The sequence below is a fragment of the Salminus brasiliensis genome, chromosome 18 (genome assembly GCF_030463535.1).
Source record: "Salminus brasiliensis chromosome 18, fSalBra1.hap2, whole genome shotgun sequence".
NCBI classification, from domain to species: domain Eukaryota; kingdom Metazoa; phylum Chordata; class Actinopteri; order Characiformes; family Bryconidae; genus Salminus; species Salminus brasiliensis.
The window spans coordinates 22,650,344-22,667,448 of NC_132895.1; the positions used below are offsets into that span (position 1 = coordinate 22,650,344).

The 17,105-nt window shown below is 41.5% G+C and overlaps 1 protein-coding gene across 6 annotated transcripts in view; it reads left to right on the forward strand.

The window, feature by feature from the left end:
* The window catches only part of dbn1 (drebrin 1), an 83,922-nt gene that overhangs the window by 53,336 nt on the left and 13,481 nt on the right, over window positions 1-17,105 (forward strand). For 4 of the 6 annotated variants that reach the window (XM_072662256.1, XM_072662255.1, XM_072662259.1 and 1 more), the window contains exons 3-10: window positions 2,319-2,431; window positions 4,466-4,555; window positions 9,277-9,423; window positions 11,729-11,806; window positions 14,540-14,691; window positions 14,773-14,830; window positions 15,117-15,170; window positions 16,123-16,237. In XM_072662256.1, the coding sequence (XP_072518357.1) occupies window positions 2,319-2,431; window positions 4,466-4,555; window positions 9,277-9,423; window positions 11,729-11,806; window positions 14,540-14,691; window positions 14,773-14,830; window positions 15,117-15,170; window positions 16,123-16,237 (807 nt within the window). The remainder of the gene's footprint in view (window positions 1-2,318; window positions 2,432-4,465; window positions 4,556-9,276; window positions 9,424-11,728; window positions 11,807-14,539; window positions 14,692-14,772; window positions 14,831-15,116; window positions 15,171-16,122; window positions 16,238-17,105) is intronic. The other 2 variants (XM_072662260.1, XM_072662257.1) reach the window with 1 other exon arrangement.

Genomic DNA, 17,105 nt, shown 5'->3' on the forward strand with positions numbered 1-17,105 from the left:
CAAAAAGAAAACAACAGAAAAAGCAAGCCGTGAGATGGCTCAGTAGCATTAAAACAAACTGACAAGACTCTAAGGAGTGAAACCAGCAGCTTCAGATAATTCACATCAACCATCAGAATGGGGAAATCAGAATTGTTGGAATGAGACGGGCTGATTTATGTATTTCTACAACGTAGAAGGGTGCAATAAGGAGAAAACATCCATTGGGCGACAGAAACAGAGAATGGCCAGGCTGGATTGAGCTGACAGCCACCCTATACAATAGTGGAGGGCAGAAAAGTATCTCAGAATACACAACATGTCCAACCTTGATGGGCCACGACTTCTGTCAGTCAGGACCAGAAAGCTGAGGCTGCAGTGGGCACAGGCTCATCGAAACTGGACAGCTGAAGACTGGAAAAAACGTAGCCTGGTCTGATGAACCTTGATTTCTGAGGTTCACAGATGATAAGGTCAGGATATGGCACCAGCATCTTGAATCCATGAACCCCACCAGTCCAGGCTGGTGTAGGAGGTGCACTAGTGTGGGGGATGCTTTCTTGGCACACTCTGGGCCTGTTAATACCCATCAGTCATCACTTATTTAAGTATAGTTGCTGACCATGTGCATCCGTTCCTAAAATCCAAAGGAACATCTTTGGGGATGTGGTAGAACAGGAGACTCAGAGCACAAAATTACCCATAAAAGCATGGCGAGATGTAGTCATTTTAATGTGGACCAGAATCTCAATGGAGTGTTTGCAACATCTTGTAAAATCCATGCCACAAAGAATTGAGGCTGTTTTCAGAGCAAATGCAGATTCTGCCCAGCATTAGTGCAGTGCAGTTCCTAATACAGAGCTCAGTGAGTGTGTATGATTGAATCTGGGAACTAGCTGCAGGTGTGCATGATCAAGGTTGGGCGGGAACTGGTGCAAACCAATGGCAAAAGGAAGAGAGTGCATGCATAGTCAAATACCATGATTTTCTCTGCATGCACTAGTCTGCAAAATATAGGTTAGTTATTTAATAATTGTAATTCATGAGTTATCTTTGTCATAACTATGTGAAAGTAAGCAATTATTCAAATGTACAGTTTTAACCCTTTATATTCTCAAGACCTTTTTGTGGCCATAGGGAAATTTGGACCAATAGCCTTTTAAAGGGAAATTCCAGACATCATAATTTAGTTGTTGTTATTTTTACAGTGGTGGTAATACTAACCAGGGTTCTCAATATCTACAACCCAGATATAACCAGAAATAACTGGTACACCTGGTTGCTTTGATCACTGTTGTGAAAAAATGTGTGTTTCAGTAAGTTTCTTTAGACAGAGCATTTTAAAGTACTCTGAATGACTTTGCGAATATCTCAATTATTCACTTATTGGTGGAGTTTCAGGTCTCTGCAAGGTCTTCCACATTCAAATATATTTTCAGTATATTACATTACCGTATGGGTTTGTATAAGCTGTAAATTTGGCACTATTAAAAATTTTTCCCTAATAACTTTCCCAAATCTTTAAAGATCATAATAATGTGATTCATATATCTTATGATTAAACTGAATGTTATGTCTGGAAATGTTGAATGGTCACTGGCTTTTATATGTGGTTTACCCTATAAACTTCAAAAGGCAAATAATTGGTAATTATATTGGAGTCATTTATAATTAGAGGTCAAGTATCAGTTATTATTAACCCAGACAATATGACAATATGGCAATAATTTATCGTATTGTACTAAAATGTGTTATTGTGAGACAGTATGCTTTTCTGAGCATATTGTGGATGTTTATAGAAAGTGTAATCATTGCTGTTTAATTGGATAATTGTAGTGCAGCAAATTTCGATTATAAACGAAGAGCAGTTTTTTTTAAGAATCTCTTACTACTGGTGTCAGAAAATCACAATAAATATTGTGTATCATGAAAATGATTTTCAATATCTTGATATAATATTTTCACCATATCACCCAGCCCTACATCTGGGTATACTTAACCATTAAGAATGGTCAGTGGGGATTCTCTGAAATCTCATTTTATTCTAGGACTAAGCTTAGTCTATTTTCTGAAACCAGGTAATACAGATAAGTCTGCCCGCAGGTTTTGAATGAAACAGATACTCACTCCACATTAAGTAACCTCATTCCAGTCACCACTGGGAAATTCAGCACCTGACTGTAGGTGGAGCTCAGCCTGGCAGCAGGAGTCAAAATACTGTATCAAAATCCGAACAGTTTTGTCAAGCACTGTAAACACACTCAGAAAGGTCCAGATCGGAGTATCGGACTTGCGTTCCGGTGACTGAGGTGTCTTTCCTCTCTGTTTTTGATTGACAGATGGTGGTCTGGCAGAAATCACGGCCACCTTTGACAACAGCCGCATCATGTATGGCTTCTGCAGCCTGAAGGAGCCCGCTGCCACCCTGCCTCGCTACATCCTCATCAACTGGGTGAGTGCCACTGCTGCCAACTGCCCTTTTGCAGCTCCACAAGTGCATGTCTGTGTGTGTGTATGTGTGTGTATGTGTGTGTATACATCGCCATCGGCTGCAGGCCTGTTTTAAGTGATGGAGTGTTTTGCAGGCCGTTAGCAAGAGCACACAGTGCAGCCGTACGGGGGGGCAAAGGCAGACAAGCAGAGCTAAAGTGGCAGAAGAGACTAACAAGCATCCGCTCAGTTTCAGCCCACTGCACTCCCTTCAAGCGCTGTCGCTGTTCTGAAATCAGAAGGAGGGCACAGACCTAAGCCTTGCAGAGAAATCCTGGGTCTATTTTTGGATAGGTCAGCGAAGTATTCGCGTACATAGCCAGTAGGCCAGCACAACATTGCTGACAGTAAGGCAGCAATTTACAGTACATGTCTGTAAAATGAACCATAAGTGGCTCATTATAATGCATTAAACTCTGAGGATCCGTATTTGAGACCACACTTTAATTTCTCTCTATTATAACCCTATCAACTATGTATTGCCAAAAGTTTGTGGACATTCAGTGTTCCTTCGAGAAGCAAGGCTTGTTTTTACTCTTTAGGGAAGAATTCGCCTTGCTGTGAGAATTTGCTTGTGGTCAGCAATTACAGGAGCATTAGTGGGGTCAGGTGCATATGATGGAGGATTTGGATGTTTTTGATCACCAACACTTCAACTTATCCCAAAGCTAGTGGATGTAGCTTCATCACTTTACACAGAGAAAGCAGTTCCACAGCTGCACAGCCCAATGCTGGGGGTTTTATACTCCTCTAGCTGATGTTTGGCATTATGCGCACTATTGGAAATGCTTTTCTATGGAGATTGTGTGAATCTGGGCACCTTAGTCAGTAATAGGTCCAGTTAAATGGGGCTTAATTGGCTAATAATATGGGGCATCAAACTTTTTGACATATAGAGTAACGATCTTATTAACTGAGTAATTTGTAGTGGTCAAAAGCCTGGTTTAAGCCACCCAGTAGGATTAGTGAGATCATCCATGTTTACTGCACTTAGTACTGGTGGTTTCTATAGTAACCAATATGAAGGTTTTCTATTTGGAAATCAGAACCTAGGCAGAACCCAGGCTTGTCTGTTCACATCTATTTAGCATTTTCTAACACAACTACCATAACCATTAAGAATCTGTTTATGGCACTGCAATCAGATTGCATTGTGTAGGTGATTTTATTTTGGATGGGCGCTGATCATATCAACCCATTCACTTCAGTTGTAACCTTTAGCTCAAAGTGGAATGTATTGTAGCAACCTTACTAAACAAAGACTGAAGGTGGACCACCAAGCATCTCAAATGTGTGGTTTAATGAGCTATTGTGTGGTTTAAGGCTGTAGAAGCTGCATCCCTACCAACTTCACTGGCGCCCAACTACTTCACCCCCACGTTGGCTCTAAGAACAAGACACTTACTTGTCTTGAAGGCATGCTCCAGCATTGTGTTTTTAATCTGCTGCTGCATCTGTAGCAGTTGGTCGATTGGCAGCAATTTCCTGTTGAATTGAAACACACTTATAATAGAAACCAGTGGCTTCACACCTGCCTACTGGCCTCTGTTATAAGCCTGTTTTGAGTTAGCAGGTTTTCTGTTCTTTGAAGAGGGAAATAGGTCATCGTTGACAATGAGTGTCAGCGTTAAAGGATTTTATGCTACACATGGCATCGATAAAGATTAGGTTGAAGAAGCCCAGTGTTCCCTGTAACATGCAAGCTTAATTTAGTTCACACGATAGACCAATTCCATAACATGATCTGTCCTAACCAAACCAGAACTCTGGCAACCCATGAAGCGTCCCTTCAGTATTTTCCAACCTCATTTAATGAATGTATCGGGAACTTGTTGATCGTCTGAGGTTTCTGTGAATAGAGTGGGTGGCTTAATAACCAACATAGCCACATTGTGCTTCAGAGGGCTTCAGTTCGTCTTGTTCTCTTGGATGTGGATGTTTTACTGAAGAAAACCTTTCTGTGTTACAATGAGCATTTCTGATGATGTGTGTTCAGGTAGGGGAGGATGTGCCTGATGCGAGGAAGTGTGCCTGTGCCAGCCATGTAGCCACCATTGCCGAGTTTTTCCAGGTGAGTCTCACCAAGGTAAAGAACCCTTTTATTTCCCCCTCAATTCACCATTTATACTGTATTGTCTAGCAGTAGGGGAGAGTGGGGCACAACCTAATGCAAGGTAAAATGTATGTAGTAGAACATGCTTTTGGACATCTTCTCCTATTCCCATGGCAGCATCATCTGCAAGTTTTGACCATATCCGGACCTATATTTCTCCTGAGTTTAAGTCATAGATTTCACACCTATATTTTAAGCTAGACCGAAGACCAGCCTCCACACTGTGGGGTTAGTTTAAACACAGTGTTGCAGCCAAGCCTCCTGAAGTAAACAATGAGTGAACTGCATATCTCCCATGTAAAGGCCTTGAACTTTTCACTTTTCCGCTTTTCGGTTAAGACCTGTTCTTTTTCAGTTTAATATCTGATATGTTCCAGGGACCATAAATTGATTTTTGGAACAGGGAGAGGGATGGACCTTTGTCCACTGATTAATCAAAAATGTGCTGATGTCATAGATTTAAGTTTTGTCATGCTGATATTTCTTATGGTGTAAAAGTAAAGGGCACTCGTGGCTCAGCGTTTAGAGGGCTGGGTTATTGATCACAAAGTTGTTGGTCGATACCCAGGTCTGCTAATCTGCCACTGTTGGCCTTTGAGCAAGCAACTAAACCGCCTCTGCTCCAAAGGGTGCTGTAGCATGGCTGACCCTGTGCTCTGACCCCAGCTTTCTAAGCTGTGACATGCAAGGAACCTTGCAGAACTTTGTTGTAATGTACAAGTATAATGACAATAAAGGGACCTAACTAACCTAAGGTGCCTCTTTTCACTTATATGTATTTGCAGATATTTTCAGATATATATTATTTAAGTATTTCTATTGAAAAGCCAGTTTAGTATAAACAACACAGAACTGTGCTTCATTAATTATGCTTCACTGTTTATTTAAAATGATTTTTACGATTTACCAGACTATTTAGCGACTTTTACAACTAACCCCTTAGCCTCTTAATTTGTCAAAAAGCCCTGCATATGGGTGGTGCAGTAAACATGGCTTATGTTTTCCTTTAGAGCAGAGATATGCAGGCTGCTTGTGTATTATTCATCTTGCTTAAGTTCTTCAAGTCATTTAGCCAAAACCAAAGGTGTTAGGTTGTGTGCCGCTCTCCCCAACTCTGCTCTTCTGTTGCACATTCTAATGCTTGAGCTTTAGTAAAGGTACTGTAAGGACATGTTTGCTGTCTGATATTTGCTTCTTGCTTGTTTTGCACTGAAACCAAAATGACTACAAGATAGTGTAATGCCTAAATCATCAATAAACTTGTGTATGTGGCTTCTGAGATTGGATGGCATACTGTTATAGCTACAAAAATAGCTAAAAGCCATGTAGTGTACTTTTTTTAGGGATGTAATCAAATACAGATCCATTATTAAGAATGACATACAGATCTGTATAGCAGGATCACTATTTTTAATACATAGTGGTTGATCTAACACATGGTGTACTCATGTGTACACGCCACACACCCACAACCTCTAAATTCACCATAACCTTCTTTTGTTCATGTGCACCTGTTGCTGTGTCTGAATACTTTACTGAAACCTTCTCTCCTGTCTGCTTTTCTTTGATTCTGTCTGCTCTGGCAGAGCTGACTAGCTTATGGATTCACATGGCTTCCAGATCAGGCTCAAATCTAGAAAGGGATCTAGCTTAAGTATTTAAGTATTTTGACGCAGCCAACCATCAGCGGTTTACTGCAGTTGCCTGATATCAGTGCTGTCTTACTGAACTCTAACATAGAACCATTTTTACATGAACTGACAAGAATTCACAGAAAATGTTTTATTGACATATTTTATGTCTGAAATGTGATTTCATTTTAACATTGACTTCAGCCTGTCGCTTCCCACCTGCTTTTCACTGTTTTTACATGTGGCTGAAATGTGTCTCAGATCACCTCCTGTAGTGGTTTGAGTGAAAATAAATGAGTCTTAAATGGCTATACATACAAATGGCTGTACATAAGCTGTGTTCTCTTCTCTCACCTAAACCATAACTTCATTTACACACAACAAGTATAGTAGTATAGTAACTTAGTTTGGACCTTTTTCACCCATCCTTTTGCACACCTTTGCACATACACATGCAAAATCTGTATGTTTTTGTGTTTATTGTATTTATTGTATTTATTGTCTTTGTACTTATTGTCCATGCACCCTGTCTTGTGTTTTGTCTATTGTCCTTGCACTATTACATCATGTTCTACTTATTCTGCACCGGAGACTTAACCTAACAGTGTTTGGTTGGACTGTACACCCCTCATATTAGTGTTATGACAAGTTGGATTATGAAATTATTATTAAGTGACCAGGTGTAAACAAGGGCAAGTATTTTTGGGCAAAAATGATTCTGGATAAGAGCATCAGCCAAATACCATAAATGTAAATGTGAATGTATATTCCAGGCCACATTTAAGGACTGTGATCTTGTGTGTCTTCTGTGAAAGTAGCTGTAGATAATGCTCGCATATTTGTAGTAGTTCATTGTGCTCCTTTTTTCGCTTCTATTCATATCCACCTTGGTCTCACCATGTTTTTTCGCTAACACGTCTGGAAATTGACATAACAGCCACCGCTCTTTACATTCTTTTTTTTTTTTTTTTTGCCACTGTAGCACTTTCAGCTAAGCACAGTTTGCCAGCATGATTCCATTATTACTCAGCCGTCTTTTAAATCTCTGAGTTGTGCTTTTGCAGCTGAGTAAATTCCTGGAGCCTGTGGGTGGACCTCAAAGAGTGCATGTGTATGAGAGGGGAGACCATGGTACCTAACAGCTGTAGTACGTGGCGGCGAACGCTTGTGGATGACTAACGCGCCTCTCTTCAGGGTGATTGCGGCGGAGGTGTCTGGCGGTCGCAGCAAAGCCGAGCGGCGGCCTGTTCGGCCCTTTTATGCGCTTCATCTCTTCAGCCGGGGGCGCGTGGGTGGGAGAGAGGGTAGACAGAGAGAATGGATGAGCAGAGGTAGAGAAATCAGGAGATTAGAGGGAAAGAAGAATGGGATAAGGAGCTGGAGAGGCGGTAAAGGCTGCTGCGTGAGTTTGTGTGCAGGACACTGATTGTGGAACGTAGGGGGGAATCCACAACAGCTTTTTTTAAAGACCCAATTGTTTTAAAGGACCTGCGTCAACTTTAATGAAGTTTAGCTCACTTAATAAAAGTGTTATGTGATATGCTATGTCAGGACGGTTGTACCATTCACTCCTCGTTTCCCCAGTCAATACTGTCTACTTATGGAGGCTAGGCCTGTTTTCACTTCATCATGGCTGTGATACATATGATTCTCTAATCAGTAGTGGATCATAGTATAGGTCATTTGTAAGCAGACAGCACCATTAATTTGTGCTGTTTACTGATTACATCCACCTACTTCCCAACAAGTAAGACAAATATGGCAACGGCTACAGCCAATCAAATGCGGCTCCTCCCCATTGACCCCATTGAGGTTTGGCTGGCCACTGTACATCTGCTCGCATTGAAGTGATCAGGATCATCAGTGTTGTGACTGCATAAGGTCTCTAGCAAAGCTATTAGGCAAGATGGGGGAACATGGAGAAGACCTTTTGCACAAGGGGGGTTCCCGAGTGGTACAGCTACCTAAGCACTGGCACCATCATTGAAAGATGCCCAGTTAAGTGCCAAGTGATACCACAGATACCACAGCCATCTTTGACCAGAGGTCCCAGAGAGCACAGTTGGCCTCGCTCTCTCTGGGTGGATAAGACGGGCTTTCCTAAGCCACTGCCGGTGTTTGTTAGCTGATGTAACAGAACTAGCAGTTAGCACTCTCCTCCAAACGTGTTCAACTGTCCAGTGGTGTTGCATTAGTGGCATCGTTAAGGAGTCCTAGTAACTGGGTGGAAACTGGAAATGACTTATAAAGAGGGTGAAAATTGGGTTACAATAAAAATAATAACAAGCTTGCAAAGGTCCATCATGGCATCTTCACATCATTCTATCATTATTAATTTTTTTGTACAGCTCAACCAGGTCCATTTGCATGTATTAGTCCTACAGACACAGTAAAAAGTACACTGGTTTTCCCCTTAAATCCTTGTGCGTAGGCCCACGATTCACACAGTTATCCTCAGTTTCATTAAAAACAGAACCCTGTGAGACGCCACAAAATTGGCGAAACATGTTTTCTACTTTAGGACTAATCGCTGAATAAGAAACCCAGGGATCATGGGTTCAGCTTGGAAAAAAAACAAACACATCACATTTAGACCATCAAAAACAAAACTAGACTGTTATTTATGCCCAGCTAAAATGTGCCGATATAGGACCTCATGTTCATTCATTTTCAGTTTCTAAATGTCTATAAAAGCATCCATGAGCTTAATCTGAGCTGCAGCTTTGCTTTGCAGGTGTGTTGATCGCTCCGTCTTTCAGTGGGCTGGACATCCATATTCATGTTTATTCATGAGTGCCAGAGACCCCCGAATTCACCTGTTTCTCCTTTAATCCTCCGCCTCAGACTTTGAAGTCCTCTGTGAAGTCTGTAGCTTTAGCATTAACATGCTCTTCCCACAACCCCACTGTGCCATACACACACTTACAAAGTCCTCCCTATTCACAGGAGGGTTGCCCTGGGTTACATGCTTTGGCAGCAGTGGTGATGCTCTCTCTTTCCCTCTCTCTCTTTCTCTCTCTGTCTCTCTATCTCTCTATCTCTTTACTCTGTTTGTCCCTCCAGGGAGTTGACGTCATCATCAACGCCAGCAGCATGGATGACATAGACCCCTCAGCCATCGGACAGAGACTGACCAATGGGACGGTCCCGGTGGCCAGCCCAGTCATGAGCCGCCTGCGAATGAGGGATGAGGAGAACGCAGAGAATGTTGTGCGTGACTGGGGAGGGAATCATTTGTGTGTGTGTGTGTGTGTGTGTGTGAAAGAGAAAAACAGGGCTAATCTTGTGTGTCAGCACCAACAACATGTCCTGACTTTGTAATGTGCTTTTACAAAAGCTTGAGTATTTCATTATTTAACAAATATGGAGAAAATATGTATTTTTGTATGTTGCTGAGGTTAGAGCTAGGTTTAGACTGGAGTTTACAGAGAAATCAGGAACCTGGAAGCTTGTAGCATCTCAACTGCATGAGAAATGACTGTTGTTTTACTTTTATATTGTCTGTATTAATGTGCTATAATGCTATATAGTGCATAAACAAGCATAAACACACCTACTGCTCAGATAAGTGCTTTAGGACCTTTGCACAGTACTGTATATACAGCACATTAAGCATATTATAGTTATACAGGGTTAGTTGCTTATATACAATATATATGGGACATGTCTATGTCCTGAAACTATAGAAAAACAAAGCTGTGTGTGTGAGTGTGTAAATGCTTGCTGTCTCTGCTGGCCAGAGGTCAAACCTAGTTGTCTGTGAAAGGACCTCTATGAGTGTGAAGTGTGACACAAGGGCTCAGGCTTGTTGCTGCTTTTAAAAGGAAGTGCTCGAGCTGGCCCCCCACTTCGAGCCGTATTGTTAGTCCGGGAGGAACTGAAACAATGGTCCTTTCTGTGGCCGGCCAAACAGAAGTGACTCATTCACGTCTAAAGCAGTCCAGCTTCTTCCGCCTGTTTGTCCGACATATCAGTGTGGCCTCTGTCCATGTGACGGTCCTTCAGTTAATGAGTGTAGATCTCTGAACCGAGTCAGCTGAGATTAAGTCTGCCTGAAGCAGCGGTGCACTGAATTCCACATGATTCCATTGTTTAGGTCCTTTCAGGTTAATCTGTGATTTCATCAGCACAGTTAAAGGTGTCAAAATGCATTTATTATGTATGTTACATTGTTCTCTGATGTCAGCAGCTGTATATAGAAGCGCATCCGGGCCATACGCCTTATAGTTGGAGCGAGAATCGCCCGGATAAGCTTCTACACGCCTATTTACAACCCTGTTATTTAGCCTGGCTAATGAAACAAGCTGATATTCTCGTGAATAATTTAATGAGCTCTGCTCAGGTTGGCTGGTTTACAGCAAGGCACCTTGGGGAAGCCACATAGTGTAACATAACATAGCATAGTATAGCAACGCATCGCATTGCGTATCTTTGCTTTAAGCACTGTAACAAGTACGGTACGGTGTTAGGTAATTACACCCAAGTCTTACTAGATAATGCTACTATCCTCTCAGTGTGGTCAATTCAATTCAATGCTGATCTGATTCCTGGTTAGTACCCAATCGTGTGATAGTGTGAAAGAGTGTATATATAAGCATTTTAGCAGTGGTTATATGTTGGTTTTTAGCATTACACTGTGGCTACATGATAGCTAAGCAGTATTTATACATTTAAGGCTAACATAGTAAACCAAAAAACAGACATCCACATTTTTCTTCATGTGGAAATGATGTAGCTGTAGAGATGGTAAAGCTGATGGGCTAGGGTTAGCTTTTAGCCTAGTCCAGGTACCTGGTGACACGTTGCTCTACAGTGTCATTGAAGCACAACCGTGGCAAAGATTGTATAAAAAAAACAGACGACACACTCCTGATGAGGCCATTGCACCACATTGCTCTCTGACTTAGACTGTACGGTGTTTCGCTAGTGAGCTAGGTTAATGTCAGTTTGTGTGAAATTGGGTTTGGGGTTTCTGACTCATTGTCCAGCCCTATTTTTCCAGCCAGCCATGTGCAATTTTTCTTTTAATGAAGACACGTACCATGTACCAAACTTTTATTATTCATGTATACCAAGTGACATTCTACTTGGCACATTTAAGGCTAACATAGTAAACCAAAAAACAGACATCCACGTTTTTCTTCATGTGGAAATGATGTACACAATCAATTCAATGCACCACTTCAGTGCACGGCGCAACCCAACTTTGGCAGTCCACAGAAAGTCCAATTCATTCAGCTTGCTCTTTGGCTCATACAATAGCGTTGCGTAACTTACTGTTGACTAAGAAGTATAGAACACCAGAATGTGCTCTGGTGTAAGCCTATCATGTAATTACCAGACAGCTGTTTACTTCAGTGCTCGATGTGTGTTCTCGTGCAGTTTTCACATTAGACAGAACAGACAAACTGTCCCGGCAGTGCCTCACTTGGAGTAACATGGCTGTCCGTTGGCGCTGTGCTTCCAATTAGTTGTTGCTCACACATTTCCCTTTCCTCTCCTCCCCTCCCCTCAGGGCACCACCTACCAGAAGACGAACGCGGAGTTCGAGATGAAGAAGATCAATCGTGAGGAGTTCTGGGAACAGGCCAAGGTAGAGATGTGATTCTGCCACAGCTGCTGACGCAAGCAAGCTTGACCCGAGGAGGAACTCTAAATAAACCAGAGATCTGAATCGCGCCACGGCCCGGCGCTAGCCCACTGCGCCCTAACCTGCTCATTGATCTCTTTGTTCTGGCGTTAGTGCTAATGAGGCAGTGCTTATTTCAGAGAGGGGCCATTCATCACGTTTCAAAGTGTGTCTGCGGTGGATTTTTAGAGCCCTATAAGATAATTTTGGCCTCGTAAGATAATTACCAATAATAGTGTCAGTAGATGTGGCCAAATACAACTAGATGAAGGCTCTGAAGCTGGTGGCCTATATTAGTGATTTGCACTGATTATAAGATATTTAAGGAAGAGAGTACAGCTCTCCCCCTGAGGTAAATGACAAAATCTGATTCCTGGTTAGTACCCAATCGTGTGATAGAGTGTATATATAAGCATTGTGGCTACATGGGAGCTAAATTATACAGATGTTATTATAGCACTGTGGCTACATGGGAGCTAAATTATACAGATGTTATTATAGCATTGTGGCTACATGGTTGCTAAATTATACAGATGTTATTATAGCATTGTGGCTACATGGTAGCTAAATTATACAGATGTTATTATAGCATTGTGGCTACATGGTAGCTAAATAATACAGATATTATTATAGCATTGTGGCTACATGGTAGCTAAATTATGCTGATATTACAGTAGCACTGTGGCTACATGGTAGCTAAATTATGCTGATATTACAGTAGCACTGTGGCTACATGGAAGCTAAATAATACAGATATTATTATAGCATTGTGGCTACATGGAAGCTAAATAGTGCAGAAATTACAATAGCATTGTGGCTATATGGTAGCTTAATAATACAGATGTTATTATAGCATTGTGGCTACATGGAAGTTAAATAGTGCAGAAATTACAATAGCATTGTGGCTATATGGTAGCTTAATAATACAGATGTTATTATAGCACTGTGGCTTCATGGAAGCTAAATTATACAGATGTTATTATAGCACTGTGGCTACATGGAAGCTAAATAGTGCAGAAATTACAATAGCATTGTGGCTATATGGTAGCTTAATAATACAGATGTTATTATAGGACTGTGGCTACATGGGAGCTAAATTATACAGATGTTATTATAGCACTGTGGCTACATGGGAGCTAAATTATACAGATGTTATTATAGCACTGTGGCTACATGGGAGCTAAATTATACAGATGTTATCATAGCATTGTGGCTACATGGGAGCTAAATTATACAGATGTTATTATAGCATTGTGGCTACATGGTAGCTAAATTATACAGATGTTATTATAGCACTGTGGCTACATGGGAGCTAAATTATACAGATGTTATCATAGCATTGTGGCTACATGGAAGCTAAATAGTGCAGAAATTACAATAGCATTGTGGCTATATGGTAACTTAATAATACAGATGTTATTATAGGACTGTGGCTACATGGGAGCTAAATTATACAGATGTTATTATAGCACTGTGGCTACATGGGAGCTAAATTATACAGATGTTATTATAGCACTGTGGCTACATGGGAGCTAAATTATACAGATGTTATTATAGCACTGTGGCTACATGGGAGCTAAATTATACAGATGTTATTATAGCACTGTGGCTACATGGGAGCTAAATTATACAGATGTTATCATAGCATTGTGGCTACATGGGAGCTAAATTATACAGATGTTATTATAGCATTGTGGCTACATGGTAGCTAAATTATGCTGATATTACAGTAGCACTGTGGCTACATGGTAGCTAAATTATGCTGATATTACAGTAGCACTGTGGCTACATGGTAGCTAAATTATGCTGATATTACAGTAGCACTGTGGCTACATGGTAGCTAAATTATGCTGATATTACAGTAGCACTGTGGCTACATGGAAGCTAAATAATACAGATATTATTATAGCATTGTGGCTACATGGAAGCTAAATAGTGCAGAAATTACAATAGCATTGTGGCTACATAGTAGCTTAATAATACAGATGTTATTATAGCACTGTGGCTTCATGGAAGCTAAATAATACATATATTATTATAGCATTGTGGCTACATGATAGCTTAATAATACAGATATTACAATAGCTGTGTGGCTATATGGTAGTTAAATAGTGCCAAAATTACAGTAGGACTGTGGCTGCATGTGGCTATACAGCAGCTAAATACTGCATCTAGTATAATAGTGTGGCTACATGGGACCTGAATACCTATTATTATTATAGCTTAGTGGCTAGCTAAATAGTAAATATATTATAGCATTGTGGCTACATGGTAGCTAAATAGTGCAGAAATTACAATAACATTGCAGTGCAGATATTACAGTAGCACTGTGGCTACTGTTAGCTTAATTGTACAGATATTATGCAAACATTTTGGCTACATGTGGCTGTATGGCAGCTAAATACTGCATCCATTATAGTATTGTGGCTACATGGTAGGTAAATAATACAGACATTATAGCTGAGTGGCTATGTGATAGCTAAATGGCATACTGATAGCTAAATAGCTAGATAGTACTAATATTACTACCGATTACAGATACTACTCTAGCATTGTGGCTGCACTGTAGTAATTGTATACTATCATAGCATTTGTCTACATGGTTTATTAAATAGTATAGCTTTTTCATGCCATTATGACTACTTGGTAGTTAAATTGTAGGTAGGTCTTCAGCACTGTTTACTGCCTTTCTGACAGCGGGAAGAAGAGATGAGGAAGGAGGAGGAGAGAAAGAAGGCAGCAGAGGAGCGGCAGCGTTTCGAAGAGGAGCGGATGGAACTGGAGAGGAAGGAGCAAGAGGAAAGAGAGAAGAGATACCGTGAGAGGGAGAGGCAGATTGAGGAACACAGGTAAGAACGAAAACACTCTGGGTCTATCTCTCTCCATTGACTTTTATTGTAACCATCTTTTGGTGTGTTTATACTTCACAGGAAGAAACTGCAAGAGGAAGAGGAGGCCAAAGAGAAGTCAAAGAATCAGCCCTTGATTGTAAGAGTGTGTATGCTTTGCATACTAGGTTTGACTTCTTTATTGGAACATGTTGCAGATAGATATGGTCATTTTAGAGGATACATTTTTTGGGGTAACTATTTCTAAGTCTTTTAGATACCTTTCAGAAGTTGGTAAGAACGGTGAAGATCAGAATCTTGAGAACTGTTAACATGTTAACTATGGTGGATGGAGAACTCACCAAACTGCACATTGAGGAAACTCTACTCTTTGCTGCCCCCTTCTGGGAATTGACAGTAGTTTTTTTTTCTCTCTCTCTCTTCAGACAGAACCCAGCTATGAGGACCCCTCTCTGGAGAAAAAGGAGACAGAGGTCGAGGTGGGTTGATTTGAGAATTCCAGAGACTCTGGAGGTGTCGCTACATTGAGAATTACACCTTTACTACTAAGTCCGGGGCAAGCCCCTGTGAATGCAAGCGATGAGACTTCACATCTAGCTCAGATGTAGGTCAGAATGGTATTGTGGTGGCAGAAAGTCTTCTGGGCTTTGCATGTGGGTCAGTGGGATTCCTCGTACTGTTTCTGGAGTATGGCCGTGTACGAAAGTGGCATTCTGACAGCGGTAGGTTTGCTTTTACAATACAAAGAGTGTTTCTGCTCTAGTTGTCCAGACTAAAACAGAGCTGCCAGGGAACTGACACACCACACATCATAAGCATCTGCAACATAGTTGTAGGTTGCAGTGTGTTGAAAAGCAAAATATGACTGTCACGATCGCTCACAATTACCATCTGCCAAGAGTCCAATTGGCTTCGCTCCTTCTGGGTAACTAGAATGACACTCACCCCATTACTCAGTGCAGGCATCTGATATAACATATGTGACAGGTGTGTTGAGCCTTGGTTACCGAAAGCATCTTAGCACAAAGATGACGGTTGTTCAGTCACACTGTACACTATGTAGCAGTTATGATGATCTTAACACTGAGATGCTTTTGAGGAACTGATCCATAATCGATAATGACCCTTGAAGGATACTTTTCTACACATTACAATGGGGGAAGATGCCAACATGGAAATACACCTATTACACTACTGGTTGCATTTCTTCTGAAATCAATATGGAGTTCAGGATCACAAATGGCATCCCAAAGATGATTCAGAGAGAACATGTCCATTTATTTAGAGCTTTACACCACTCAAGCTAATACTTGGCATTGTGCATGGTGACCATTCTACTGCCAATCAATTTCAATGGAGATTCTCTGTTGGTGTTAGTTCTGACGTGTTTTATACGTGCCAGCGCTTCTGACCATGTTAACGTGTTGATAGGAGGCCGCTGCCATCATCGCCCAGCGGACGAGCAACCCACGGGAGTACTTCAAGCAAAGAGAAAAGGCTGTGGCCAGCAGTGTGGACACCTCACCCGTCGCCACTCACAGGACTGGTAAGGCAGCAGGGAGTGAAGGGAAGAGGGAGGGGAGGGGATGCTAAACTGGTACTTAGAGCCTCTGTTTGTCCTGCCACTTGTCCCAGTCTCAATCTGTCCGTTTATTGTGAATTAAACAACCAGTGGAGAGACCATCTGCCTGTGTGTAGAGGGAATCCTCACTCTGGCTATTCAGAGCAGATTTCACGTACTGGAAGACGGCAAGGAGGCAAATGAAAAGATAGCTAACACTTTTTTGTGAGTGTCAGAGGTGTGACATTCATTTAAAGGAGTATTTTGGTGAAAAATGAATTTGCATAACATTCCTCTTACCCCTAGTGGAGGTCCATCAGCCAAGATATGCTTGATTCTTCATTTTTGCACTGAGGGCTAATGTAGCTAGCAAGGAATGGATGCTTACAACCAACAGTTAGCATTGTGCCAACTGTGTGCATAAGTCATCACACACACACCCATCAGCAATGCCATTAGAACCACTTACAGGTGAAGTGAAAAGCATTGATTATCTTCATCTACAGTGGCATCGGGGGGTCATGGGGTGGCTAAATTAGGCAGCAAGTGAACAGTCTGTGAAGAATCTGAGCCACTTAGACAAGAATGAAATTGTGATGTCTACACAACTGGGTCAGAACATCTCCTCTATGGGGCTTTTCTGGGATGCAGTGGTCAGTACCTAACAAAAGTGATCCAGGAAAGGGCAACTGGTGAACTGGCGACAGAGGCTCATTGATGAGATCCATAGAGTCCGCCAGAGTCAGATACCACAGGACACCCTCAGAGGTCTTGGTTGGAGTCCATGTCTCAAATGCGCAGATGTGTTGTGCTGCCACAAGGGGGACCTTCTCAGTATGAGGCAGGTGGCACT